Raw genomic sequence first — 25,620 nt, 5'->3', positions numbered from 1 at the left:
GGCTGAGAATCGTCGCGGATTGAAGTGTTGGCATCGTCCAAATCCCGGTGCAACGGTTGGGGCCTTACACCACCTACAAGAAATCTTGTAGAGGAGCTTGTTGCGTACCGGCTGGACACCCGGCCCGGCATCCCTGTTCTGCAACACTTGTTGTTGAGTACCCCAAGGTACTCGCCCAAGGCGCACGCTTCACTTTTCTGCGGCCCTTTACTGCACCCAAGCTAGACAAGTTGACTACAATATGGCAAGCCGGCCGTCCAAATGGAGGATCCTTGCTGTCTTTGGCGGGCTTGACCTGGATGCAATTGAGGACAACACAGAGCCTTCATGTGGGGCAATGGCGGAGTTCACCGATCTAGCCGGATCATCAGCAGAGGTGTGCACATATTTTCCCAATGTCAGTGTAAATTGTGCATTAAGTGACTATGGCGCACAGATGCTCTACTGGCTTGATCGTGGCAACTGCTGTATTTTGTCCGTCAGTAAGAGGTATTTGCATTAGCAAATAGCTTTGCTGAGGCATGACGATATCAAGTACTTTAATGCGGATGATGCCCTTTCGGGCAAAGGTTCCCCTGAGGCAATTAGACCCCCTCACATCTCTCTAGATTTCACGCTCGCCAGATGATTTTTCTAATTTCAGATTGATTTATCAGACTCTGTCTTAGATGTTTTCTGTGAATACATCAGCTGTATACTAGCTACGCCGAGGAGCCTTAGCATTAAGAAGCATTTGACATTGCTTGAGGTGCTCAACTATTTTTCTGGTTGCTATGGGCTTTCTGCTCTTTATTGAGGGTGTGCTGGTTCAGTTGCTGATGCTGCGGGACAAGACTCTGGAGGATGTGGCCAAGCAGCTGACCGTGTGGCGGCCAAACTTGGTGTACTTCAGCAGCGGTGCATCACCTGTCACTGAAGCTGGGCACAGAACACTCATGCATCTTTCCTTCAAGGCCGCAGACGGTGAGCAGGCTTGTACCGAACGCAATAGATTGCACAAAATTATTAGATTCTGTCATAACGGTGTTTGTAGCCATGTGCAATCATAAGCATGTGCATGCGTGGCAGGCATGGACGTTCCTGTGGAACCTCAAGATCTGGCAGCCATCCTTGATGGACAGGAGATTGATGCAGTCTACTTTGATGGCTTTGTGACTGCAGCGCACGGTGAGTAAACCAATTCCTGTGCTAATGAGGTTGTCCCAATCCCAGCATGCATGCTGGCCGCACGCAAGCCCCGGCATGCTTTGAGAAGCCTTAAAAAGCTCTTGGGAGCTGACTATGTTCTGCAACGATTTTTCTCTGAGCACTCATGTGACCTGCAGCGGAGGCTCTGAGGGAGCAAGGCGTTGCCCATGTCGTGTACTGGGACAAGAAACTGACGCCCAGCCCAAAGGCTCTGCACGTCACACAGTTCAGCCATGCCTTCTTTGCCACACTGAGAAACAGGAGCGCAACCATTCCCGAGGTAAGTGAGACCACTCACTTATCCAGGCATAGTTCAGCACTCGTTGTTGGAGGGCACATTTATGTACAATTCCCGCGGCGTTCTTAACATGCTGCATCTTCTGATTGCCTTGAATGCTTCGCAGGCCTTTGCCGTAGCCCTGCACTCTGGGCACGCTCACTGCGGATCCAACCCAGGGCCCATGCTGCGGCCCTCTTGGCTCCCGGAGCTGGTGTCTGACTTCGAGCCTCTGCTGCCCAGCATCGACTCAGTGCCCCTGCCACGTGCGCTACTGTCTGCAACTACTCCACCGCCCTTGGAGATCTCTCCCAAAAAATCGCGCATTTGCTATAATTCGCGCCGAGTCTGTGAAAGGCATGTCTGCTGTTGCAGTGGTGAGAGGAGCAGACTTCAAGAACGGCGTGGCGGCAGCCGTGCCTGGCTGGGAGAATGTGCGCCTCCTGGCGCCCCACGCTGAGCTCAGGCTCCTGGTGTGCGGCCAATCCACAATCATTGACGCTCACCGCCTCAGGTGCATGCCCAAATACAATCTCTCTTTGCTTTTCTCATTGTACCTCCATGATTGCCAATGGCTCCAGGAAATATTCAGGAGACCTGTGAATGACCATTGCGGTATTCGTTGTGCTTCAAAAAGTAGTCATGACTCATGGTACCTTGAAATTGTCTCATAGAAGTTGCTCCACACTTCCTGAGGGATGTAAAATCAAAACGTCAAGGATTTTATGTGCTGCGCAGCTATCTGGGCGAGGCCCTGAGGGCGCTGCTGGTGTTGGAAGTGCGCCAGCTCGTGCTTGCAAGCCACAACCCCTGCGAGCGCACGCCCGCCCACCTGCCCGCCAACGCCACTGCCACCCGCTGCTCCATGCGCTGGGCCTCCAACGCGCACGCCACTGTCGTCCTGGGCGGACCCCCGCAAGGTGTGCCGCTGCTCTCTTGTTCATGATTGCCCTTACACGCCTTGTCCTATTCCAGTGGTGCTGTCTCTTCACTGTATGGGCCCCTGTCAGCGCGACTGAGTCGTCGTGCATAGGCTCACTTAAGATTGCCCCCTTGTTCCACTAGATTCCCTCAGCAACGATGAGTCACAGTTGGTGCTGTGCCAGCTCAGAAGTGTTTCTGTGGACGATGGTAGTCTTTTCATCTATTCCATGAGGAGGGCATAGTCCACCTGCGGGCATATTTCACAAGCAGGCTGAGGAAGCCTTCCTGCAGCAGCAAGTAAAGTGATCTATGGCGGCCAGTGTCGAGTGTGTCGAGTGTTCGGTCTCGCATGAACGTCCGCTGGATATGAAGCGCCCTGTGTGTTTGACAGTGCTGGGCCATGACAGCCTGGTAGAGTACGCGCTGCGGCAGACTCTGGTGGCAGACGCTCTCTCCCTGCAGTTCCGCCTGCCGCCCGCCGGCATCCCGGCCCCCGTCGCGCGCCGATCAGCGGCCATCGCCAACAACACCGCCGTCGTCGACGCTCTGGTCGTCACCTCCGTGTGGGCGGTCCACCTGCTCCGCACGCTGAGCCAGGTGCCATTCCTGATGATCTCTTGCAAGTATCAATGCATAAGGCTGCCATCGGCTTTGGGGCTGCGCATGCAAATGTTCATTCTTGCAAGGCATGCAAGCCTCCCCTTAACATGATTGCACAATCAAATTTTTATCCTTACAAGGCTTGCATCCATAGATAGCCTGCAGGTCATTTGGCTGTGCATGACTTTGATTGTATGCTTGGCATGTATCCATGTTGACAGCTTGTTGGTCAGTTGAGTGTGCCTGACTATTTTTGCCCTTCTTATGCAGTACACAAGCTTCAGGGGCCTCGTCGCCCTGGGCTTCGGCGGCGTGGGCTCTGCCAGGGTGGCCGGCTTCAACTCCACAGATGCCGCCAGATACTCGGCCCTTTCAGATGCCTACGACACCCCTGAGGCTCTGCAGGTGTGCGCACCTTTCCACGATTATATCCCACACTTCATCTGCTCACAACATGCTTCTGCTGTCTGTGCTATTTGGCATGCAAAGGAAAAGTTATGAATTGCAGCTGGACCTATTGTGCATTGCTTCGATGCAATGGTTGAGGCTGAGAGATATTTACATATTTGCGCCCCTGATGCATTCCTTTCGTGGCACTGTTCAGGCAGCCGGTGCTCTCCCTGCGGCGCTGCCTGGAGGCCAGCCCGGCGCCGGCCCTTCGGCGCCATCGGGGCCTGCCTCCTACCCGACCATGCTCGCGCCCAAGCACCCCGACGCACAGAAAGATGCGGACGCCCAGCCAGGCGGCAGCAGCTCTCAAGCCCAGCCCGCCAACGGGCACGCCAAGGAGGTGCGCGCGGCTCACTTGCCCTTCTCGCGGCCGTTTGTCTCTGGTTGGGTTGTTCTTTCCAATGTTGCAGGGTCACCATGTTGCCACTTGTATCAGTATAGGGCTCTGGTGAAAGCTCTGATGCCCTGGACCTGCTCCGTGCCTACCTTCGGGAGCCTTTACAGAGGTGATGAGGCATACTCTTCCAATGCACCTAGCCAGTGGCCAGAAACAACTCGTTCATACACAATCAGGATATTCTCTGTTGCTTACAGGAGGCGGATGAGGACGAGGGGGCGGGAGCAGGAGCAGCAAAGAGGAGGAAGCTGACGGAGGCGGCGGCGGCGGTGCCGGTGTGGGTGTCGAAGCGGCCGCGCATGTGGGAGTGCAGCGAGGCGCAGTTCTTGGAGGACCTGTGCGCCTTCCACTGCGAGCGCAACGGCAAGAACGTGACGCCCGAGACCTTCCCGGACGCCATCCTCAATGGAAGCCGCCTCGACCTTTACAACCTCTACAAGGAGGTCACCAGCCGCGGCGGCATCAAGTGCGCTGCCTCCTCCCTTCTCGTCGCCTGATCTGCTGCGGGTTGTCAGCGCTAAATATGCAATGCAACAGGGACATGGCCCCCGGGACAAAAGAACCTATGGCCAAGGGAACGGCTGAATGTCGAAGAATTTGTAGATGCTTTTGGCGTCTGCTGTTATAACGTTGTCAACTTGTGGCTTGGACAAGCCTAAGGGCCCGGAAGGACCTTTGTCCTCATATGGTTGCCTGAGAAGCAAGTGTGGGGTGTGGCAGAAGATTGCCACTTCAGCTTGCGCCATTGAAAGTGCAAGTAGGGCGCTGACAGTAGGGGATGTGTGGTGCAGAGTTGGCAACGGCATCAACTGGAAGGGGCAGGTGTTCCCCAAGATGAACAACTTCACCGCCCACAACCGCATGACCGGCGTGGGCAACGCCCTCAAACGCCACTACACCATGTACCTCCTGGAGTACGAGCAGGTGCAGCGCAATTTCCCTTACCTGCTCCCTCCGATTGCGCCCTCACTTGAACAGCAGGCGACTTTGGCTGTCTTTCAAAGCTTGCAGCATTGCTGGCCAGGTCTCGCTGGATTTCTCTGGATCTGTGGCCTTGTGAGGAGGAATGGCTCTGCTGAGCTGAAGAGTGTCTCGATCATTATGTGGTGCTGGTGAGCGCCACTGTCAGGATTCTCTAGACCTTAGGGGGGTCTCAGAGAACGAGTCATCAGTTATAAGAGCGGTGACGTGATCACGCATTATCACTGCGCGCAGGCTCACCCGGAGGATGTGATCAGGGACACGTGCGCGATCTGCGGCGGCAGCGACGAGGCGGCGACGGACTGGATCTCCTGCGACAGCTGCAACAACTGGGTGCACTTCTCCTGCGACGGCCGCACCAACCTGGGCACCTTCAAGGACTACGCCAAGGGCAACGGCGCCACCTACAACTGCATCAATTGCGCCAACGCCAAGCGCGCCTGATCTTCTACAGGAAACAGCCGCAGACAGAGACGGCAGCGCGATCTTCTGCATTTCAATTTGTGCATTCCCGGCCCTCAAAAGTGGAAACAGGTGCAGACAAGAGAGGCAGCGCAATATTTCGGAGATGGATCCTGGGTGCTTGAATGGCTGCGAATGGATGCACTGGCTGGAGTGGCTGGGTGCCACATTGAGCAATAGGATGCAGGGGCCCGTGGCCAAGAAATTTGCAGGTTTCGCTGTCCATAGTCTGCTATCTTCAATATCTACTGTATAGAGAAAGCCTGCAAAGCTGCCAATTGCAGAGCATGGCTCCTGCAGCATACTTTGAGGCATGTGCTCACAAGAGATACCCCAATGAAAGCAAATGTTGAAAAGTTGGCTGTGGGGAAGAGACGGGGCAGCGTGGTTTCCTCTGAGTTCTACATGCCTCCTCAATGGATGTGTCTTTGTTGTTAGGTTGTAATGACTACCATGCGGGCAGAAGGAAGAACATATCTGTTGTGAGGAAATCTTGAGATGCTGTGTGATATATGCCCACCCTAGCGCTACATGTCGCACACCCCGTACCAATCTAATCCCTGCTTTGGTGCACCAAATGGTGCAGAATGCATGGAACTCATTGTAAACAGGCAGCGTGCTATTATCGTCCGTGGTCTCATGTTCAATCTTGTCTACACATGCATGCCATTTGTTTGACACTTCTTTAACCGTCACGGTAGCGTGGATAAGCAAGGTATTAAGCAGACAACATCTAGCACGTACAGTCATTGAGGCACACATGCGCTTCTGACCAAAGCAGGCAGTCAGTATTGCTGGCGCTCACCTTTGTGTTGAGTGCCTCAACCTCCTTCTATTCCTCATCGTGCTTGCGCAGGATCTCGTCACACTGCTCCATTGTCAGATGCTCGGTATATTCCCTGTGCTCTGGAAGTAGTAGATATCTCTCCCATCCACATTGCTCTGCATATTAAACAGCTGAATACGATCATTATGTTTATGCTGCCTTGGCTGCCTTGAGGGGTTTGGTTGATGTGATATTGACTGGCATAAGCGGTCCAGCAAAATGACTCGGCATCATTGCACAATGATACCTTGATCATGCGGGCCCGCAATGCTGCGGCACTCTCCCCATATATCCATGGGGGTTTCAGCAGGCGTTGTTCGTCATGCCGCTCTGCACATCTTGTACATCGCTTTGCCCTGCACACCGGACCATGATGGTGCTGCTCAAGCTTTAGCTTGCTGGCAAGAATGGTCCCTGGAGTTTTGTCGTACCTTTGATGAATTTTGCGTCATCTGGTGCACCTCCATCCTCGATTCTGCCCTCATCCGGTGGCTTTGCAGCTTTGCAGTGCGGCGTCAGGCACCTGCGCAGGCATCGCGTTTGTGAAGGATCGGAGTCACAGATTTGCTGTACCATGGTGCGGTTGTTTTGACAGATATTAAGTAATTTGACTCGACAAGAATACGTTGCCCGTCTCTGCTGCCGTGATGCGATGTTTAGCTGTCATCTGAGAAATTGAAAGATCAGGCACTATCTCTTGAACGGTTAGCATTAGAGACGCATGAAAAGATCATGCACCGCTACTGAATCTACAGGGCCTGCAAGCCGTTGCCGTGTGCCAGACGTTCCGCCGTTTTCCACAGTATGGATCTGTCCTGTCCTCTCTTACAACTTCGCCCAGGACCTGACATGCGTGCCGGTCGCCAACTTCACCGTAACTGACTGAGATCTTTCAATGGAGCAAGCTTGTGAACCTCGTCTGCCCGTCCTTGAGATCAAATCCAAGGCTGGTCAGGCAGAAATGGGGACCCCCCGCTGCTGACGGTGGCGCCCTTCCCGGCAGCTACGGCCTCCCCGGCTGAGGTGGCGGCAAGAATCTTTAACATGAACGGCTCAGAATGTCAGTCCCGGTACACAAAAGTAGGTCATACATCTTGAGCTCCTGGATCTCCCCTGACGTGCCGTGCATCGCATTGGCAGGCTCTGAGATCGTCTCCTGCGCAAAAGCTGAGAGGCTTCTGCTGTGACCACGAGCTTCACTTCCCCAAGATAGGATTGTACTGCCGCCTTGTAGATGGGCGCCATGATAGAGCTCAGGCCCTCCGCCGAACTCAGCGAAGGAGAGCTTCTGTTCGGCCTCGACAGCCGAGCCGAGTCTGACGCGGTCAGCGCCGTCACCTCGGCGCTGTCTGCCGCCCTGCGTGCCAACAGGGAGGACGGAACCCCAGAGGAAGGAGCAGCGCTTCCATCCGGCATACTTCAGCAACCAAGCTTTCAGACTGTCGGGTGAGAACTTGGCAGGGCTACGATGGTTTTTTTTGTCAGTCTCACTTTGCGCGGCAAGCAATGTTGGCGTTGTGTTGGGTGGCGCACAAGGCAGAAAACTCCTGGTGACCCGCTCCAGTTATCAGGACAGATGTGTTGGCTAATGTATCCAGATCTGGTATACGACATGGCTTCGCCTCAGTGTCAAGGCGTTCTGGGCCACTTTATACTGGGAGGTGATCGAACCTCGTTGTCTCTCTTGCAGGGCCACCAAGAAGAGGGACAGGCCAGCATCGCTTGCCAAGACCCCACGGCTCATGACTATAGTGCTGCCTGACCACTTAGACAGGATGCCGCAGCTAAAGAAGCCACAGACGCGCTTGGCCATTCAGAGCAAGGGGTTTGTGCCTCCCCACGAGCTGGTGTCGCAGCAGGACATCCTGGCCAGCAGCCTGCCTGTAGATCCCACGGGCTTGGGTGTCAGCGTCCGCAGCACCTTCCGCCCAGTGAGTTTTCAGCATATTTTACTAAGCCTTTTATTGAGCGCTGTGGCAAGGAGATAGCAAAATGAGGGTGCTCATCTGGAAACGTGGGGTTGACTCAAAATATATACAGCAAGACATTTCTCTGACTACATTAAGTGGTCCATAAGGATCTGGAACATTGGTCTGACAATAGTCATCACTCGCAGGGATCTGTCATGGAGGGCAAGGGGCGCAAGCTGGCAGGCCTGGAAGCCGTGAGGTTCAGGAACGCAATCATGCGGCAGACGGGGTTCATCGAGCCAGACTGCGCAGATTTCTCCATCAGCTATGCGACAGGGAGCTGAACTGTACAGCATTGGTATCCCACCTAGACAGACGCAGGCATGAGAGAGAGAGAGAGTGAGAGGCAGGAACAGACGACACAGGTCGCGCAATTCAAATTGTTATTTGTGGCTTCCATGCCGCGTTGCAAGGCATGCGAGCAAAGGTTTGCGGGGCAGAGGTTGCCCGTCACCCTTGAGCAAGAAGTGGCCGCATTGCTCTTCCTTCTGCATTGGCATTGGGTATCGCCTACAATTTTGTAGAAAGATTACGACTGATGTTTCGAAGGGCAAAGCTTCGAGCAGTCTGTTGTGCGTGTATGTGGACACGGATTTTGGAGCAGATTCTACATCGGTGGCCACAAAATTGTTGGCGCTGAAAGCTTCCGAAATTGTGCATTGGCAAGTGTAGCACTTGAGCCGCACCTCCCCTTCCAATTTTGAATGTGCCCCATGGAAGGGGAGTGAAGTGGGGTCGTGTGCAGCCCATTGTTCACCTCCTATGTTGATGTTCAGCACTGCACATCAATGGTGAGGATGTACGGTGTGCTGATTTGCTTGTGTTGTATGTGATTTCTAGCCCGACATACCCCAGACATCTCTCCTGAACATCTATGTCAGGCATGATGAATGCCCTGGGTGTGTCGGTACACATTTAGACGCAGGCTGCTAAATTGAGTGTGAGAGAAATAATTATTTGCACAGTGTCTTCGGATCCAGTGATGTTTGACTGGAAGAGATTTGCCATCGTGCTTGACGTGGCATAGTATCCAAGTGTGTGTGCCTTTGGACGATTAAACTAATTTATCAACATCTTTTGGCATGCAGACATTTGGCTGTGATGATTCGGGATGGGCCATATCAAAAGATGTAAATACACTCCGAGCAAAATACCATATTCTTCTGAAGAATCTTTGAACTAGCTAGTATCTGTGAAGTAGACTATAGTACGTACTGAACAGCGGTTTACCTGTAGGCATCACTGCTTTCAATCAGTGCATGCCATTAAACCAAGGTAGCGCAAAGCACCCATTACAACATTGCATTCGGTATAGATCATCCAAACAAAGACGCACTGGCTACAATGTGCTGATGGAGGTGACCAGATGGGACAGCCTTAATGCTGGACAGGAGGCATGGACAACTGTCAGCTGCACGATTGTTACTCTCCCATGCTTCATCACTTCGTTAGAGCGTCAGCACAGGGGACTCCTAAGCATTGACAGAACTGTGCTTTTGACAGGAACTCGACTGTTCAACAGTTCACTCCCTGAATTCCCTGGTCAGCAGCACTCCGGTAATTTGTCTATCATCAGAACGTTTGCTTGCATGTCTTTTTCACAACTCCGATAGTACAGTGTCCTGCACATTGCCAATTGCCAATGCAGTGCACTTTGCATGGTACGCAGGCAGACTCTTAGTGCCTCTCCAAGAGTCTACTGTCCAACTGCGTGGACATGGCTTTGTTCCCATCAGCTTTGCAAGGAGTACTATGCCATCAAGACAGGAGAAGCCAGCCTCAAGGTGCAAGCAATGTCATTCCCGCTCAGTCGAGGTAGAGAACGCCCTTAGAGACAATCACGGCGGCCCCGGCGACGTCGACGCGCCCCGGCTCGGCCTCCGGCGTCACTGTTATGTCACCGCCCCGGGGGGAGCACTGCCGCGCGCACAGCCGCCGCCTGTTCAGGCGCTGCGCCCAGAATGGTCCCGCCACGGCGTAGGCTGAGCCCGTTACGGGGTCCTCATCGATGCCGGCCATCGGCGCGAAAAAGCGCAGCAGCAGATCGTGCTCCCCGCTCGGGTCTGCACAGCAGCAGCGGCGCCATAAGCACATGCACGGGGCAAGCTACTCTTTGGGCATTATGTGTAAAGAGAGGGAGACAGCCAAAATGCAAGGCAGTGGGAGCGCCAAGTGGGTAGGAAGGGCTGCCGTTGTTCAAAGAGGCGTGCATCGACAATATAAACACTCCCCGGCCCATCTTTGTAACATCGGTGTGGACGCAGCAGAAGACAGACATGCGCGCATAGGCAACCTGCCTTCCTGATCACAAGGATGCAGGCACGTACCGACGAGCAGGACATACACCAGGACATACACTGTCTTACAATGATGAAAATATGTGATCTATCTATCTGTCCAGAGGCTGCACTTCTTCCGTCCATGAGTTCAGGACTTACAAGATCACCGGATGGCCAGATATTTGTCTGACAGGCCAGGGCACAAAGCATCACACATGGCCCACCTGCAGCCGTGACCATGATGGCAAAGACTCCGCTGCCCTGGCACGCCTCTTTAAGGGACCTGAAATCGGGCGCCAGGGACTGCAGCTGCTCGCGTGTGGTGCCATCCCGGCACACGGCCATTAAGTAGCGCAGCTTGCTGCTGTAATGCAGGCTGGCCGCCATGTCCACATTGCCGGCTCCAAACACCGCCTGCGCAACAACGCTCGCTGTGGCCTGCTCTCTTCACCTATGCTGATGCACTATTACTTTCATTGTTACACGATGGTCCTGCCAGAGGCAAGGTGCGTATGCAGCAAGCTGCAGGTGAAGGCTGCCAAAATCTTCCCCTTGTTGGACTCGCCACACCCAATCAACCATGGGCACGTGCTCAGTATTTGTACCGGGTCCCGCCAGCCGGGGCTGACATGAAGTGCCATTGTGAAGGCCTCTTGATGAACTGGCACTTGTGACACTGAAGCTGATCTCATGGCATTCTGAGGGTCCGCATGCAGAGGGTGTTGTCACAGCAGCAGAAGCGCTGACGCAGAAATTGTCATCTGTTTCATTGTGACCCCTCTTATAATATCAGATCCGCACTTTGCAACATGCAAAAAGTGATGACAAGCAGCTTGCCTGAAGAATGGCAATTCTGTGTTCGGGGGAGCCTGGGAAGTCGTCTGCCGGCGGGTAACTGGGCACGCTCAAGTGGTACTGCCCATCTTCGCGGTGCCTCACTGTGAGCGTGCCGCTCCTTGTCTCAAATTGCAGCACGTCCGCTTGCAGCCCCTCACCTGACCACAGCAACTCTCACCGTCGACAATGACAAGCAATCCTTATAGTCACTTGTTGCCCCACAATGACAACGAAAAAATATCTCTTGAGTTTGGAGCCCTTCTGGGTTCCTTTCCTGGCAGGCTTGTCGCAGCAGGAGGGGCAAAATTGTGCCTTTTACGCTGCAAGGTGAATGAGTATGGCTACACGGTAGATGCATTCTCTGCTTAGGCGCGCACCTTGGATCAGGGCGGCTGCAGTGGCGACTGTGGCATGGCCGCACAAATCCACCTCAACACTGGGTGTGAACCATCTGAGCTTGAAGCGCCTGCGCAGTGTCCAGGCTGCTTCTGACATAGCCAATATGCAAGCTCGTGGAGGCACTTCCCAGGACAGTTATGACCCATTTGTTGCCGTTTGGAGAGAGCCTCACCCCTTTTCGCCAGAAACTGAGGGCTCCAAGAACGCTGTCTCAGATAAGTTCATCTCGTTGGCTATCTTGGCCATGGTCGCATCATCCACAAATGCATTTGATGGATCCGTCAGGATGCATACAGCAGCCGAATTTCCATGAAACCGATCTTGACTGAAGGCATCGACCTGTGGGCGTGTGAAATTCTGTCAGATACCAACTACCCTTCTTGGTCATCAAGAACGTGAGTTATAGTGTTGCATGACATCTGAATATCCCAGATCACAGCATCACGGGGTAATTACCTGGTACAGAGGAATCGAGCTGGCCATGAGGAGTGGGACTTGGCGATTTGCCCAGTGCCCAAGCTCAATAACTTCCCAGGAAGCTGTCTTCCGTATACTGTACCGATGTTGCAAGGCCAATTCATGCGACGATGGCATCACCACCCATTCAAGCCCTTCGCGTAACATACGGAAGCTGCGCGCAGTTGAGGGTTCCGGCCGACCCCACGTGAAAGGGTCGCGGACTTTCCCTAACCAGCCAGCTGTTCAACGCACAAGTGCGGAACAATATTCGAGAAGCTATATTGCTGTGTAGCGTGCCTAGACTCCAGAAACAAGCAAGACAAAGTCTGCACACAACATCGAGACTAGGGGTCCCGCCGCACTACACAAAGTCTTACCACAGATCAGGATTTAGGTCTTTGCCTGAGTCGTTGCCTACTTTTACTGCGTCCAGGTAAGACTGATATGAACTACATGTCTGGCAGAGCTACGATGTATTTATATGTACCAGATGGAAGTTCAATTACTCTAAATCCAAGCATCGCGAGAATTAAAGCGTCGTGTGGTGATCGTTTACAGTCAGCCCGACGCTCTCTATCCGAGACTGTGCGTGTACGAATACTCACTCTGATAGGGATGCTGATTGCAGATTGGGCTGCGAAACTTTGGTGGGTTCGCAATCACAGGCGAAGGGGCTGTGCAAAGACGGTGCAAGGTTGCGGTTGTAGAACTTCCCATGCGATTTACTGGCAAGATCAGTTGTTGACGCTAAGTCACGTCGACTCGTCCTGAGTGAGGTATTTTCACCAAAATCTAAGCTTTATTACACTCGTGCCTTCCGTTCACTGCAAAGTTCTTGCTTCTTTTCAGTGGCGCGACTGTTCAGCGTTGCAGTCTGCCATCTTATTGCTGCCAGATAAAGTTGCCATGACAAGCATGATCTTGCAGTCTGCGCTTATCAACAATGTCAAAGACGATCTAGAATTCCTTTGCCCCTCTGGTTTGCAGGCCTAGTGGAGGGAGGTCGGTCAGCACAAGATGGTTCCAGTTCTGCGGATGTTCGAGGTGGTAGTTGCTACTGCCTTCTACTCAGGGCTGTGTTACATGGTCTTCGAGGGCACGGGTGAGACCTTTTACGATCTCTACATGACTGCAGCCTTCTCGAGCGACCAGAGACGCTTTGCATGCGTGCCGCCTGACCTACGAAGCGCTGGTTCCTCTCAAGTCGCTGTGGGAAGCTCTGAGTGCCATGTCTGACAGCATTCAATTTTGCCTGCAGCGCGGCAACTTGGGAAGTTTGGTCTGGGATCAAGCATGTTCACCTCTCAGAAAGCGGCGGACATGCTCATAATCACGGCCATCCACAGCAAGTCCTGCATCTACCCACAAGGGGACCACCTCAACTTCATGTCAGTTGTCAACAAACAGGTTGGACTCTCATGCCTCGGCCACCCTTTGACAGTCCTTCTTGCTTAAGGAGATGGCTACCATGCCTGCAACCTGGCAATACAATTCCTTGCCAATGCAGCAGAGTGCAGCAGGGAATGTGAGTGATGGATTGCTTGTGTTTGGCAAGCTGAGCTGTGCACACCACCTCTTAAACCATCCGCTCAATATCCAGCCCCGCAAACGTACTTGAACTGTTTCAGTTGTGCAGGACTATGGAAGGCTGCACAATTACAAAGTGATTGCGGCCACGAATCTGGCCGACCCTTCGCTGGACAACATGTGGAACAAAGTGGGCTGGCTCCTCAAGGCCTACCATGTGAGCCCCTCTCGACACCCTGCCATTTTGACGGTGTACTTATCTAGTCCCTTTGCACTTTGATTTGCGGCTACATTGTCCCCTATCCATGGATAGAAGTTATACAAGGAGGTGGCATGCTTTGATTTGTTGGTGCAATGTCATCAGAGCTCTAGCTTGATAGCGCTGGTTGAAAGATAGGATAAAACCTCACAGGCAGCCCAGTGCTAGATGCGATGTGAGTGGCTGGCGCTGCAGGAATACCCGGAGACGGAGTGGTTCATGTGGATTGACAGTGACACCATGATCATCAACCCCACCTTCCAGCTGCCCCTCAACAAATTTGCCGGCAAGGACCTCGTCATCTGGGGCAACGAGACCGCGCTGCTGGCAGGGGACGGAAAATCAGGTGTGTGCTCATTTTTGCGGGCCTGCAGACTTGTATGCTGCTCACTAGCCATCTTATCTCTCATGTCACCAGGCACTTGTACTATGCTCAAGATGTCATGCTGGAAGCAGCACAGCTGGTGATGGGTAAGGGCGGGGAAAGATTGTCTGGTCATCTCAAGGAAGGGCGCACAATTCTGTCCAATTTGATGCATTTGTCACACGGCCAAGTGCTTCTCACTAGCGCCTCTGCAATAATTGCAGAAATAATGCTGACGCGGCGCTGACTCATCCGCTGATGCTGGCAGCGCTGACTGTGCCGCCTAACTTGGATATTCCAAGCTAATGGTTGGGCCGCTGTGCGCAGGCATGAACTCTGGGGTGATGCTGTTCCGGAGGACTCCCTGGATGGAGGAGTTTTTGGAGCAGGTGGCTACTCTTGGCAGGATACCTGAGCCAGAGCTGGGCGAGGTGCGAAAAATGAAGTCCTGCATAAAACACACAAACATGAGCGCCCATTTGTATACAACCCTCCCAAACATCTAAAATGAGCATGAGCAAATACTTGTGCTAACCTGTCCCTCTTCCATCATTGGACAGAGTTATGTACGGTGAGACATCTTGGAGCATCAGCAACTGGGCTCCTGGCTACCAGATGGTAGCAGAATCCGACAGCTTTAATTCTTTGTCAGCGCATAGCAGACATGCAGAAGAGTTCATTTGAAATGGCAGCAGAGTAGGAGGGAATTGCAACTTTGATTCAGCAGATCTGGGGGGTGAGGTAGTGTGCTATTGTGCAGATCCTGAAGAAGGAGCTGACGGCACCAGGGTATGCCTACGACAGCGGGCTGAGGGATCAGAATGCGTTTGTGTACGTCATGAAGACGGCCTGGAAGCAGCACAGCTCGCACGTGATGCTGGTGAACAAGCAGTACTGCCTCAACTGCTACTGGAAGGACCTGCTGCAGTCCGGCGACCTCTCTTCAGATGACAAGAAGGTGAGTTACATGTGCCGCCCTGCCAATGACAGCAAGAAGGCATGCGGCAAGAAGGATGGACCACACAAAAGCATAGGTGCATTGCAGCCTGCACATTACCATCTATTGTTTGTTATGCAAGGAACAAAGACTATAAAGACTCGAGACTCAGCAAATGGCCACCTGCGATGCAAGGGGACACACGTGCAGGCATTTTGGGTTACAATGTGAGCTGGCTTGCACAATGCAGTGGAGTTTGGAGGCACTGCCTGAGCAGAATAGTGCACTCTCACATCAGCATTGGACAAGCATTGACCTGCTTCTCCGAACCAATCATGGTAATTTCTGGAAACATTGTGTTATTCCGTGAGAGCGATTTGTATTGCGCGCAGGTGAACTTCATCAACCACTTCAGCGGCTGCCAGCTGTGCACGAGGCAGAACAAGGAGGGCAATTACAAGGAGTGCGAGGCCGAGTTTGTGAAGAGCTTTGAGTATGCCAACGCCATCTTTGGCAAGCTGCTCAAGCGCATGCCTCCCCGTGACATCGCCCACCAAGTCCAGCTGGCATCCACTCCCTACTGCAAGGTGAGCGCTCTGCTCCATTACTTCATCTCGAGGTGTCTTTCTATGTCACTAGCACTGTATGTACACTGCCTGGCAGCTATTCCTCCCTACAAGGTGCCTGCACTGCCTTGTATGTCTTGCGTCTATTTCCTCCTAATCTATTCCGGGCTCCTTCGCGCTCTACCAAGCTTGAGATTGAAGGTTTCGTGTGCTCCCTGTGCCAACTGCAAGAGGCCGACTTGCAAAACTGCCGGTGGGCTGAACGACAGTGTGCATGGTGAGCCTTACATAGATTGCCTTATCATGCTTTCCTCGCAAGTCACGGTCAGCAAGTGAAGTCCACATTCCTGTCATCTGCAGGAGAACGAGCGCCACAAGGAGTGCCGGGTGGCAGTCACCGCAGTGGCGGCCTACAAGGAGCGCAAGGCCGAGGAGCTGCGCGCGCGACTGGACTCCGACGACGACCTCCCGGTCGCGCGCCGCCAGCTCAAGGCCTGAGCCAGCGCCGCCACCTGTCGCCGCCAGCCAGGCGCGTGACTAATGATGACATTATCACGGTCTTTGTTGGCAGCCGGGCCCGTGACTAAGCATGACGGCATCCACGGCCGCCGCTGCCATGCGTCGCCAGCCGGGCACATGACTAAGCATGACGGCATCCACGGCCTGCAATAACGGTGTGATTGGGTGTCTGGGGGCTCGCGGCCTGCAGGCTTGTCAGGGGTGATGAGTGTGGGGCGGAGGGAGCCGATGTGCTGTCAGGGAGACACCCTTTTTGAATGTCTCATGCATGAAGGCCATTGCCGGTGCTGAGACGAGTAGCTGATTGCTGCTGCAAATGGGACTCTGGTGTACGGAATGCCCAGCAATGGGCCGGCCGTGGTCGCTGCAAGGCATGAGTCTCCCTCTATCGCGGCTTCTGAGGCAGCAGCCCACTGGGTGAGCAAGGCTGTGGGGTTGTGAAGAGTGATTATCAGGGGTTGACTGTTCAAATGGCCTGAACCTTCATGTTGTGCTCACAGCAAGTCAACGCATTGCGTCCGGACAAAACCCAAGTTTTCTTGATCTTTGCTGCTCAGAGCTTGCTTTGTTTGTGGTGCGTGCATTGAGGTAGGATGGAGGGCTCACAGAGCATAATCGGCTGTCTCAGCAGCCTTAAGCTTGAAGCCTGGAAGTGATAAAAGTTCGTGAAGTAGAAGTCTGCCATTTCTGAGAACTGATCATCCTGCTGTCTTCCTGTCTGACGCTGCAGCAGCACACTGGGTTTGTAGCAGTTGGATTGAGCCAAAAAGGAGCCAAAAAAGGAAGCTAGACGCCGTCACTGCTGTGCCATGCACAGCGGCTGAAATGCTTGTGACTAAGAAGGCTTTTGTGAGAGCCCTTTTTTTGCATGGGACAGCAGGCAGTTCAGGACCCGATTAGTGGAAGGAAGTGGAAGAGGTCATGAGAGTGTTTTTCACTGGTAGATGTATTGCCAGGAGGTGTTCTGGGGCGATTTTCCCCATCAGATAACACGGTTGTGTGTCAAAAACGCAGTATGCAGATATGAGAGCTCCTACATACATTTATTAGAAAGCAGGACATGACATTTTTTCCTGAACACATTCATCTTTCGGCTTGTGAAAGATGCTGTTGAGGAATTGCGCCTGCAAGCAGCTTTCTACTGGAGTATTGCAAGGCCTATGTGCTTGTTTTGGAAATTTAGATTGCCAGACATGTGCACTGTTTGGTCATTCCATGTGATCCTGCAGGGTGTTTGAGTTCAGGCGGTGTTGGCTTGCCTTGACCTTCCCTCTTTATTGGACTCTTCTTTTTCTTTGGTGCCTTAGTGTTCTGCCTGCCTAGGGTGTGCCTGCTTTGGCGAACCATGATTTGTGATCAATTCTTATTTCATTCAAATTTGTAACGCTTATCTGCACCGCAGCGGCATGCTCCGACGTGTCGCAGGCAATTGCTCCGCTAGCGCTGTCTTCATGACAGATGCATGACATCATGATCAAATGTTTGTTCAATCTTTGCTGAGCAGGTGGATGCCGATCAGGTTGGTCTCATCGCCACAGATACTCTGAGACCGGGGCACCCACTGGGCGAAAGTTGTCTTTCTTTGTCTCGAGATAAGGAGCTCCTTATACAAAGATGAAAACCTATTATGCCCGGGCCCGGGCCTCTTGAATAAGCACTGGCCGTCAGGCAAGCTCAACGCTGCACGTTGTTTTCAATTCATGATGCTGATCAGCGAACGTTTGACTCAACTTCTCGGAGACGTCTGCATGCAATTCAACCTGCGGGTCAACATGATACACTATATAAGAGAATGTAAATTTATAATGTAAGACATGTGCTCGATAGTGGGCGAAAACCTAAACCAGGAGCCTCTTGTCCATCAGAGAGGTACCAATGGCTTCTTCCTTTGCATGTGAAGAGGGGAACAGGAGTAGCCACCTTAAGGAAGCTTCCTTCCCTGGGAAGCTGCCGGTGATAATACCACACCTTCTACCCCGCTTCTTACCGATCTGGCTGTGATTCCTTGGACAGTCCTGCAAGTTCAATCCAATCTCTTTGCTCAGAATTCAAAAGCTTATCAAACTTTTCTATCGAAAGCTAACGACAGCACATCTCGCCAGAGCAAGTTAAAATGGTAAGTTGCACATACTTCGCGACAAACACTGTTGCTCATCCCAGTAGAACGTGCAAGACTCCTTTGGTCCTCATTGGCGTCCATGCCTATGAAATTGAACCTTACGAATAATTGTTTCCGGATTGAAATGCTGGGCACGCTGCCCCTTGCCTGGTGGGCGAATGGTCTGCCGAGTATCATCTTTGACTGTCAGTATATTCTGAAGTTAAGAAGCAGAGCAATCTCGTGCTCAGAAAATGGTCGTGATTATTTGCAGGGTTTCTGCAACGACCTCGTCTGCTGTCCCTGCCGGGCTCTTCAGCTGGTATGTACGATTCTGGGTAGCTGCCAGCAGCTGGCACCAGTACTTCTGAAAACTGTTCTTCTGCCGTACATTTGCAATTCTTGATCCATCTGAAGTGATTCTGTTACACGCAGGTTGTGGATGCCCTTGTGGTGGTCCTGTGCTGCCCATGCAGGTGAGACTTCTGAGTCTTCCTTTACATTGATACTCTTTCCTGCCAGATCCTCTTGCCCCTGAGCACAGCAGCTGCGTGCTTCAGGACATCAGTGCTGTGGACATCAGCAAATGATGGTTCTGTGATATTCTCAGGTGTATGTGCGGCTGCCCTGCCACTGCAACGGAGGGTGCAGGGCCAGTTGTGCGCTAAGGCACCATGCGGCACCCTTGAAGGTGACTTTCATTTCTGTAGAAAGTGTTTTATTGTGTCACATGTTCCTCTAACACTGCGAGGTAGCCTTTCCTCCTTTATTTTGGCGCTGCTTTAAAGCAAATTTGATGTCAGCATACCATTTCCTGTATTTTTGTGTGGGTCTCACACTCGGAGAGGCAGATTGCCTTCATGTCACTGCGCTGCATGCTTGTGCGAAGTGATGCCGAACGACACTTATTTGTGTAATTGCTCTGGCATGCGGCATCAGTAAGGCATCTCATTGGATGTTGCAGGTACTGGAATCCCAAAGAATAATGCTCGGGAGCATATTCACAAGGAGCATGAACAAGTTTGTGCAGCATGTCCGCATGCCTGTGCAGTTTTGCTGGACATCCAATTTTATACAACGTTAGCGTGAGTGGCGCGTGCAGCCATGCCTGCCTGAAAGGCGCTTGCAAGCCTTTGATGAATGATCTTGCCAAAACGCCGAAGGATTTTGTTGCATCGAGTTGTGTCATGTCTTTTTGAATGTGTTGAGTTGGTTTGTCTATTTCAGCATACATGTCTGGTTCTCTAACCTAAGAGGTCTGTCCCAGTGCAGGATAGCAGTTGGTAGGGCAGGGCAGTAGGGTGTCTGAATGGGTGCCTTGTGTTTATGATGGCAAGCTTATTAGGCCAGCTGGCATTGCATTCCAGAGTCTCAATTCGTTCAGGGTGACTAGCCATCCTTGATCAATGTATCCACAATAATCAACAGCAATCTAAAGTACAACCTGACGTCAACAGATGAGATCCTGTCTCTGTTAGCTTTCAGTATTCTTGATGGGTAGTGTTAATACCTGACTTGCAAAGAAACCCAAGAATGAAATGTGGCAACCACCCAAACGTTCAATGTCAATGGGACACATGTAGAGTTCTTTGCACAATACTGAGTATTAATCACACTGGATGAGGGAAATTTTTACAACCACCAGTCCCAATGGCCAGATTCACCGATCTGACGACCAGAGTCAAGGAAAGCTCCGCGTTTGTCTCGAGGATTGCAGAAGAAGTTCACATAAATTCACAAGGTATGTTTATGTCTCTCGATTCAGATTCACGTAACGCGCCCACAAGAAAGGTGTCTAACACATGCATGCTTGTAGAGGCATGGAATGCAGCATACGCGATTGGTACCGAACAACTCGAGCAATTGACTTCTCTAAGGGCCTTCAACTCAGGTCAGATGATTGCAGACATTCACCGTGGAGTGTTTTGGCTTTCTCAATTCCTTTGTTCTGAGCTGATCATCACGTGCAGATCTGCACTACATCGACAAAGGACCCCTGACTATCTTATACCTGCTCTGCATGGATGCGATCAATTGCTGTTTCTGGCCTCAGCCTGGGCTTGAATATGAGCATCTGGCGAGAGGTCTGAAGGTGTGCATTTGTTGCACGCACCACACAGTGCACAGTGGCGCCTCATTCTGGCTAACTTTGGTTTTGACCAGGCAATGGTGGACTGCAGGAGGCCCTATTGCGTGACAAGAAAGCTTTGGATGCTGGCAGGCTGGCATGCATCACTGGCAGCCAACTGCAGGAGCTTCTCTCACTGAGAAAACCCATGCCGGCACAAGACACACGGGCAGGCCTCCTGAGAGAGGTGGTTCTGAGCTGCACCTATTCTCCATGTCAGCAAACATTGCGAGGTCATTACATGGTTCTTCAGTGCCGGTGCATAAGATGCGCTCGTGAGTGGATGCAGGTGGGTCAGCAGTTGCTGGCTTGCTTTGATGGACGGCCGGAGCGGCTCATTGCCCAAGCGCAAGGGTCTGCGGCACGGCTTGTTGACATTGTCACAGAAACCTTCCCAGGCTTTCGGGACTGCACAGTGTACAAGTGAGTTAACGACATATAAAAATAAATTGCTGGCCCAAGAAAGAGTACTTGCGTCATGGGTGTTTCTGGCACAGACTCAATCTTTCTCAGCTGCCAACAGCATGGAGTGTCAACGCAGGGGCCGCGAGGTGTGGTTTCTCAAGAGGGCTCAGATATTTGTTGGGGATGTTTGGGGAGCCTTCCAAGTCCGTCCCACCCATCTGCTGCTCAAGTTTCATGCATCACATGTCTGTGGGGCCACAGTTCTTGCATACCGTATGTCATAATTTGTTACCTGGTTGCAAGCATGGAATGAGCAGTTGGATATCATGAGGGCCACCTTTTAGCATGTTGCATGCTAGCACTCTCGGTCTCATTCAAATTCGCATGCAGGGCCAGGGCCTGGGGAGGTTTGAGGACATATCACAGCTGACAATGTTTGCAGACTACCGGGTGCCAGTCGTGCTGCGCCAGATGGGCATCCTGGTCTACTCGGACCAGCTCGCCCACAAAGTACGCCGTTGTGATGTTGTAATGAGACAAAAAGACCCAGACTGTCGGTTTAGAATTGTGCATGGGTAAAAGACATGCCAAGGGTGGCATTCTAATCCGAGACTGCCAAGAAAGGTCTTAACAGCTGTGACGTAATTTGTCAGACTTGGAACAGAGCCTTGCATGTGCCGAATTGCGTGCAGATGATCTCACATGCAGATGGCAATTTTTGCGACAGGATTTTTTGTTGTTGTCTATCTATTCATAGCATTCATCTTGTGTGTTGATGTCATCAGGTGGAAGGTGGTGAGGAGTTGGCAGCTGGCAGTAAGGAGGAGGTAGAAATCAGGGCGTGCACCATCGAGGCAGTGGAGGCGCTGAAGCGCGCTCTGCAGGAGAGGTCAAGCAAGGATGGCTGTGTTGTGCCCCACAGCGTGCAGCTGGACTGGTTTCTGTGGGAGACAGGGGAAAAGGAGAGGGAAACAGCCCCCCCACATCACCGAACGCAGACCACCTTCTACTGACGGACTGCTGTCGATGATTGTTTTGTATGGAGATGATTTTGTAACATGATGGTGCCACCATGGCAGCAAGATGCACCGATATATACACTGTTGTCATTACCGTGTTGGCATTTGTACGCTGCAGAAAGGCCTGTGCAATAATGGTTTATTTGGTTGCTTTGTGTGTTTGCGTGCTGTTCTCGTGTTACTCTGTACTGGGTACAAGTGCCACTAGTGCCTGCTCTGGAGATCTCTGAAGATGCGCATTTGTTCTGGTGAATGCCAGTGTAAGACATTGCATACGCTCTGCTTGCAACATCGAGGTGATTGGGATTAAATTAGGTGGTCTGTACAATCAATTCGTCGCTTTGCTTGTTGACAGGTTTGATAAGCCAGCGCTTCCCTACTATTGTATACAGCAGGCTCTGTTTGCACCGCAGGTGACTGTCACACTGAGCAATAATAATTAGTCAACAGTTATTTCCTATTTATAAACCGCTGTCCGGACATCTACATCCCCGTCGGTGGTGTCAAAGGCGAGACAGTCCACCAGGCAGGGCCTGAAAAGCTCAACTAGGCAACAAATTGGCGTTCCAACTCAATGAGTGATACTCTTGCCAACAGCAAGGACTGGGGATTCGGCAGCACTACAGCTCCCCGTGCTTTCCCGGGCGGATCCCAAAGCGCTCCAGAGTCTGCTGCAGCCTCACATCCAGCCCCAAGGCCCACACAGCCGCCAGCGCCGCCAACAGCAATACTAATAGCAGCAGGATTAGGGTTACAAGGGAGATGCCGCGGCCCCAGGGAGCTATGGGGGTGAGGTGCGCGCTGGCGTCGGCTGAGACAGACAGCAGAGCGCTGTCGCCCCTTTCAAAGGCAACCGCCGTGGCGAACACCATGTGCGCCGCCCTCGTCCTGCTCACTGGCGCCAGCGTGGCGCTGTTGAAAACGCCTGCGTCACCTGCCAAACACAAAGACGGGCGAAATCTCACTGACGATTTCCCTGAAGCCCGACTGCTGACAGACTCCTATTCAAGCTGCACCTGGTCCGTATTTACATCACAATGCCCTGCACAGAAACTGCAATGACTCTGCTACAAAAAGATTCTCAACCCTTAGAATGAGGCAGCGCCCTATGATTAAACACCCACTACGGCCATGCATACGCATGAGCTCGATGATGCATAAGCACCGGCTTTCGTGCAGCTTGCTGTGCATGTTTGGCCGCAGCAACTTCTCTTCCTGTTGGAGCTTTAGATCTCACTGTGGCCTACAAAGTTGAGTCAAGTAGCTATGGCGGTCGACCTTCTGAGGTTGCAGATCCAAGATAAGCTCCTGATGGGCTGATGTCAAAGGAGGTTGAGGCGCCGGCGTGCGCCTTGGCCTGCCTCTCCAATAGCAACTCCCCTTCCTCGTTCTGCATCAACATACTGCATCTCACGCTGAGACAGCGATCAGCACCAAGGAGGTAGCGCAACACAGAATTCTCATTTTAGTGGATCCTGGTACTGTGCATGAAGGAAAGAACCTGCTCCCAGCGCAGGAGATGTCCCTCTCCCCTCTGATTGACAGTGACAAAGAGCGCGTTACTGCCGTCTCGCGCAAATCTACACCTGTTGAAGGCGCCTCCTTTCTCAAGCCCTGCAAGAATGATAGAAACCCCTGCTCAAGCTTGCGCTTGCCAAAAATGCTCACACCAACCCTGATGTACCAATGGCTGGCAACAATAAAACTTCCAAATTTTTGTGGCCCCAAGTGGACAAGGTATCATTGCTTGCATGTGACAGGACAAATGGGCCATGTTGAGGGCCAACCTTGAGGCAGGTCGAGGGAGGCTATCTGCAGCTGCTTCTCCCATGCCCACAGGGTGCAGCTGCCATCCTCGCACGTGGCTGCCAACACCTTGTCTTTGTGGGCCGGGCTGAAGTCCACGTCTCTGACTGCGTCCCTCAGGCCATTTTCACCCCTGCGATGATCATTCATTGTAAATACAGGCGCCTCCTGTACTCACTTAGGCAGAGACAAATGCCTGACCAAACAAAGGCTTTTGCTGTGCACTTTCCAAGGAACACTCGTACATAGCTTCAGGGGGACAGAGAATCTTACCTTAGGTCAGCTAGCACTCGCAGCGTCAGGTAGTCCAGCACAGTGATTGAGCCATCCTCTCCTCCCATTGCCAGCAGGCGGCCGTCACTGCTGAATGCCAGGCACTTCACCGACGCAAACCCCGCCAATCTTTCCCTCTCCTTGCCTGCGCGCACAGCATGCAACATACTTTAATTGCACCATTCAAGCTTCTCCTTCTCCATTCACTCGGATCGAAGAACTCTTTTGATGGGTTGTTTCTTGTGCGGCATGCCGTGTTTCTAGTCTGTCAGTATGGCCTTTCTTTCAAAAGGAGACGAGGCACAAATGCTTGGCTTGACTATGAATTGATATTGGCTAGTGCTGCACCTGCAGCCGGGTGAAGCACTGGTGGAGCCTCCGGCCTAATCTCCACATCGAAGCGCTCTAGCGTCCCAGTGCCAAGTGCCAGCACCAGCGAGGTCCCCTGCACATTCCACAAATTTCATGCAAATGACCACACACCACTTGCACTGTTGCCTACCCACTGCATTGTTAATGAAAGGACAGAAAAATTTGTGCTTAGGAATGACCTGTGGATGCAGCGCCATGCGCAGAGGTGCCTCCTTTGTCGCCACAGAGTCAACCTCAGCGCCTAGCTTGCCCTGCGAGACCTGGACAATAGCTATCCTGCAGAATGGCGAGAGGCTTCGTCATGTTGGCATCGGCCTCATTTGTAGATGCTCATATAGCCTGGGAAAATATTTGCACTGTATAAAGACCGGAAAAGGACCGGAAGTAGAATGATAGGGCAAAATGACATGGCGGACTATCTGTTGTGCTTATGAAGGGACACGTACTTGTTTGGAATTCCGCTACTCTTCTTTCCACCGCCACCAGCAACCAAGACGTAGCCTCCTGGAGGCCATGCTGCACAATAGAGAGGTGCTCCATACTTCGACGACTGTGCCTTCTTCTTCCCCATCTGCTCTAGTATCAACAAGTATGGCAGCGAACTCTTAAAATGAAGCTGTGCTAGGGAAAGCACAATGATTCTCTTATTTTTCTTACAGTCGATTCAATGCAGGATGTGGCATACGCGTCTTATGACAAGACAATTAGCTGGCGATGCAATGTCTCCCGACTATTCAGACGAACAATCTATTCCTGCCAAAGCTTTTGCCAAGAATCCAAGCAGGGCGTGGAGCGATCAAGGCTTGCAAAGGGCACGTGATAACAGCATGCTGGCACCTGCCGAGAAACGATTTCGAACTGGTTCCTGGCCAGCTAGAGTGCTAAATTTATCGGTGGGAGCCTTATAACATCGCTTATAAGATCATAGCGAAACTTTGTTCATATCTGGGTGTCCTGGGTGTTGTGTTCTCTATGCTCAGCTTTCGACACACTGATCACCTTTGAAGACTGTCACAGCCTGTCAATACGGTGTTCTCTGTGAGGATGATGAAGTGAAGTCTATCTTTCCCTCCACAATGGAAAATTCAGAAACGATAACATTTAAAGCCCTGAGAATCCACGTCTGGTAGCAGCTCCATGCTGATAAGGACTTGGGCCCTGATTTGCACGCAAGCATCGAGAAATGAGGCAGGAACTCTTTGTACTTATTGCTGCTATTGCGGTAGCAGCAGCACCGATCTCGGCAAGGGATCATGCTGGCATCAGGCTGGCAAGCAAAGGTGGTCACCAAGATGCCC

The 25,620-nt window shown here is 52.2% G+C and overlaps 8 protein-coding genes across 8 annotated transcripts; 4 read left to right on the top strand and 4 right to left on the bottom strand.

Moving 5' to 3' along the window:
• Positions 1-15: 15 nt before the first annotated feature.
• On the top strand, positions 16-5,904 carry COCSUDRAFT_46949 (hypothetical protein). The gene is made up of 13 exons (XM_005649293.1): positions 16-376; positions 813-963; positions 1,069-1,167; positions 1,326-1,468; positions 1,593-1,731; positions 1,841-1,979; positions 2,204-2,385; positions 2,781-2,986; positions 3,260-3,394; positions 3,594-3,779; positions 4,034-4,302; positions 4,628-4,760; positions 5,052-5,904. The coding sequence occupies exons 1-13, from the start codon at positions 242-244 to the stop codon at positions 5,259-5,261; spliced, it is 2,127 nt and encodes a 708-aa protein (XP_005649350.1). The 5' UTR covers positions 16-241; the 3' UTR covers positions 5,262-5,904.
• Positions 5,905-6,111: 207 nt separating this feature from the next.
• Positions 6,112-7,151, bottom strand: COCSUDRAFT_62212 (hypothetical protein; the record flags this gene model as incomplete). The annotated part of the gene is made up of 3 exons (XM_005649292.1): positions 6,112-6,185; positions 6,537-6,628; positions 7,075-7,151. The coding sequence occupies 3 exons, from the start codon at positions 7,149-7,151 to the stop codon at positions 6,112-6,114; spliced, it is 243 nt and encodes an 80-aa protein (XP_005649349.1).
• Positions 7,152-7,325: 174 nt separating this feature from the next.
• Positions 7,326-8,527, top strand: COCSUDRAFT_53077 (hypothetical protein). Its single transcript, XM_005649291.1, has 3 exons — positions 7,326-7,551; positions 7,796-8,036; positions 8,222-8,527. The coding sequence occupies exons 1-3, from the start codon at positions 7,340-7,342 to the stop codon at positions 8,357-8,359; spliced, it is 591 nt and encodes a 196-aa protein (XP_005649348.1). The 5' UTR covers positions 7,326-7,339; the 3' UTR covers positions 8,360-8,527.
• Positions 8,528-8,563: 36 nt separating this feature from the next.
• On the bottom strand, positions 8,564-12,185 carry COCSUDRAFT_32826 (Diaminopimelate epimerase-like protein). Its single transcript, XM_005649290.1, has 6 exons — positions 12,047-12,185; positions 11,763-11,929; positions 11,569-11,657; positions 11,192-11,349; positions 10,579-10,768; positions 8,564-10,138 (listed from the first exon to the last, which is right to left on the bottom strand). The coding sequence occupies exons 1-6, from the start codon at positions 12,071-12,073 to the stop codon at positions 9,882-9,884; spliced, it is 888 nt and encodes a 295-aa protein (XP_005649347.1). The 5' UTR covers positions 12,074-12,185; the 3' UTR covers positions 8,564-9,881.
• A 154-nt stretch (positions 12,186-12,339) lies between these two features.
• On the top strand, positions 12,340-16,200 carry COCSUDRAFT_65523 (hypothetical protein; the record flags this gene model as incomplete). Its single annotated transcript, XM_005649289.1, has 10 exons — positions 12,340-12,482; positions 12,678-12,825; positions 13,037-13,151; positions 13,308-13,456; positions 13,686-13,793; positions 14,031-14,181; positions 14,527-14,630; positions 14,960-15,157; positions 15,529-15,723; positions 16,063-16,200. The coding sequence occupies exons 3-10, from the start codon at positions 13,067-13,069 to the stop codon at positions 16,198-16,200; spliced, it is 1,128 nt and encodes a 375-aa protein (XP_005649346.1). The 5' UTR covers positions 12,340-12,482; positions 12,678-12,825; positions 13,037-13,066.
• Positions 16,201-16,698: 498 nt separating this feature from the next.
• Positions 16,699-17,621, bottom strand: COCSUDRAFT_32825 (hypothetical protein). The gene has a single exon (XM_005649288.1). The coding sequence runs from the start codon at positions 17,566-17,568 to the stop codon at positions 17,401-17,403; it is 168 nt and encodes a 55-aa protein (XP_005649345.1). The 5' UTR covers positions 17,569-17,621; the 3' UTR covers positions 16,699-17,400.
• A 612-nt stretch (positions 17,622-18,233) lies between these two features.
• On the top strand, positions 18,234-22,151 carry COCSUDRAFT_28369 (hypothetical protein). Its single transcript, XM_005649287.1, has 12 exons — positions 18,234-18,337; positions 18,594-18,641; positions 18,755-18,795; positions 18,930-19,010; positions 19,284-20,060; positions 20,136-20,210; positions 20,290-20,411; positions 20,500-20,634; positions 20,737-20,870; positions 20,989-21,055; positions 21,243-21,362; positions 21,638-22,151. Exons 5-12 carry the CDS (start codon positions 19,970-19,972, stop codon positions 21,863-21,865), a joined length of 972 nt encoding a protein of 323 aa, XP_005649344.1. The 5' UTR covers positions 18,234-18,337; positions 18,594-18,641; positions 18,755-18,795; positions 18,930-19,010; positions 19,284-19,969; the 3' UTR covers positions 21,866-22,151.
• A 63-nt stretch (positions 22,152-22,214) lies between these two features.
• On the bottom strand, positions 22,215-25,047 carry COCSUDRAFT_65521 (WD40 repeat-like protein). Its single transcript, XM_005649286.1, has 8 exons — positions 24,769-25,047; positions 24,502-24,598; positions 24,299-24,395; positions 23,951-24,095; positions 23,659-23,810; positions 23,373-23,485; positions 23,150-23,261; positions 22,215-22,835 (listed from the first exon to the last, which is right to left on the bottom strand). Exons 1-8 carry the CDS (start codon positions 24,891-24,893, stop codon positions 22,492-22,494), a joined length of 1,185 nt encoding a protein of 394 aa, XP_005649343.1. The 5' UTR covers positions 24,894-25,047; the 3' UTR covers positions 22,215-22,491.
• Positions 25,048-25,620: the final 573 nt, after the last annotated feature.

The sequence above is a fragment of the Coccomyxa subellipsoidea genome, assembly GCF_000258705.1.
Source record: "Coccomyxa subellipsoidea C-169, whole genome shotgun sequence".
Taxonomy (NCBI): Eukaryota; Viridiplantae; Chlorophyta; class Trebouxiophyceae; family Coccomyxaceae; genus Coccomyxa; species Coccomyxa subellipsoidea.
This window is presented reverse-complemented; position numbering and strand designations above follow the sequence as displayed.

Coding starts and splice junctions, on each gene's coding strand:
- COCSUDRAFT_46949 (XM_005649293.1), top strand. CDS start 242: ATGGCAAGCCGGCCGTCCAAATGGAGGATCCTTGCTGTCTTTGGCGGG. Junction 3,395..3,593: donor ACACCCCTGAGGCTCTGCAG/GTGTGCGCACCT, acceptor GGCACTGTTCAG/GCAGCCGGTGCTCTCCCTGC. Junction 3,780..4,033: donor CCAACGGGCACGCCAAGGAG/GTGCGCGCGGCT, acceptor TGTTGCTTACAG/GAGGCGGATGAGGACGAGGG.
- COCSUDRAFT_53077 (XM_005649291.1), top strand. CDS start 7,340: ATGGGCGCCATGATAGAGCTCAGGCCCTCCGCCGAACTCAGCGAAGGA. Junction 7,552..7,795: donor CCAAGCTTTCAGACTGTCGG/GTGAGAACTTGG, acceptor TCTCTCTTGCAG/GGCCACCAAGAAGAGGGACA. Junction 8,037..8,221: donor TCCGCAGCACCTTCCGCCCA/GTGAGTTTTCAG, acceptor CATCACTCGCAG/GGATCTGTCATGGAGGGCAA.
- COCSUDRAFT_32826 (XM_005649290.1), bottom strand. CDS start 12,073: ATGGCCAGCTCGATTCCTCTGTACCAG. Junction 11,658..11,762: donor TCAGTTTCTGGCGAAAAGGG/GTGAGGCTCTCT, acceptor GACACTGCGCAG/GCGCTTCAAGCTCAGATGGT. Junction 10,139..10,578: donor CATCATGGTCACGGCTGCAG/GTGGGCCATGTG, acceptor GCTGCTGTGCAG/ACCCGAGCGGGGAGCACGAT.
- COCSUDRAFT_32825 (XM_005649288.1), bottom strand. CDS start 17,568: ATGGTTCGCCAAAGCAGGCACACCCTAGGCAGGCAGAACACTAAGGCA.
- COCSUDRAFT_28369 (XM_005649287.1), top strand. CDS start 19,970: ATGGCCAGATTCACCGATCTGACGACCAGAGTCAAGGAAAGCTCCGCG. Junction 20,211..20,289: donor TCTAAGGGCCTTCAACTCAG/GTCAGATGATTG, acceptor CATCACGTGCAG/ATCTGCACTACATCGACAAA. Junction 21,363..21,637: donor CGGACCAGCTCGCCCACAAA/GTACGCCGTTGT, acceptor TGATGTCATCAG/GTGGAAGGTGGTGAGGAGTT.
- COCSUDRAFT_65521 (XM_005649286.1), bottom strand. CDS start 24,893: ATGGGGAAGAAGAAGGCACAGTCGTCGAAGTATGGAGCACCTCTCTAT. Junction 24,396..24,501: donor GCATGGCGCTGCATCCACAG/GTCATTCCTAAG, acceptor TGGAATGTGCAG/GGGACCTCGCTGGTGCTGGC. Junction 24,096..24,298: donor AGTGCTTCACCCGGCTGCAG/GTGCAGCACTAG, acceptor CTGTGCGCGCAG/GCAAGGAGAGGGAAAGATTG.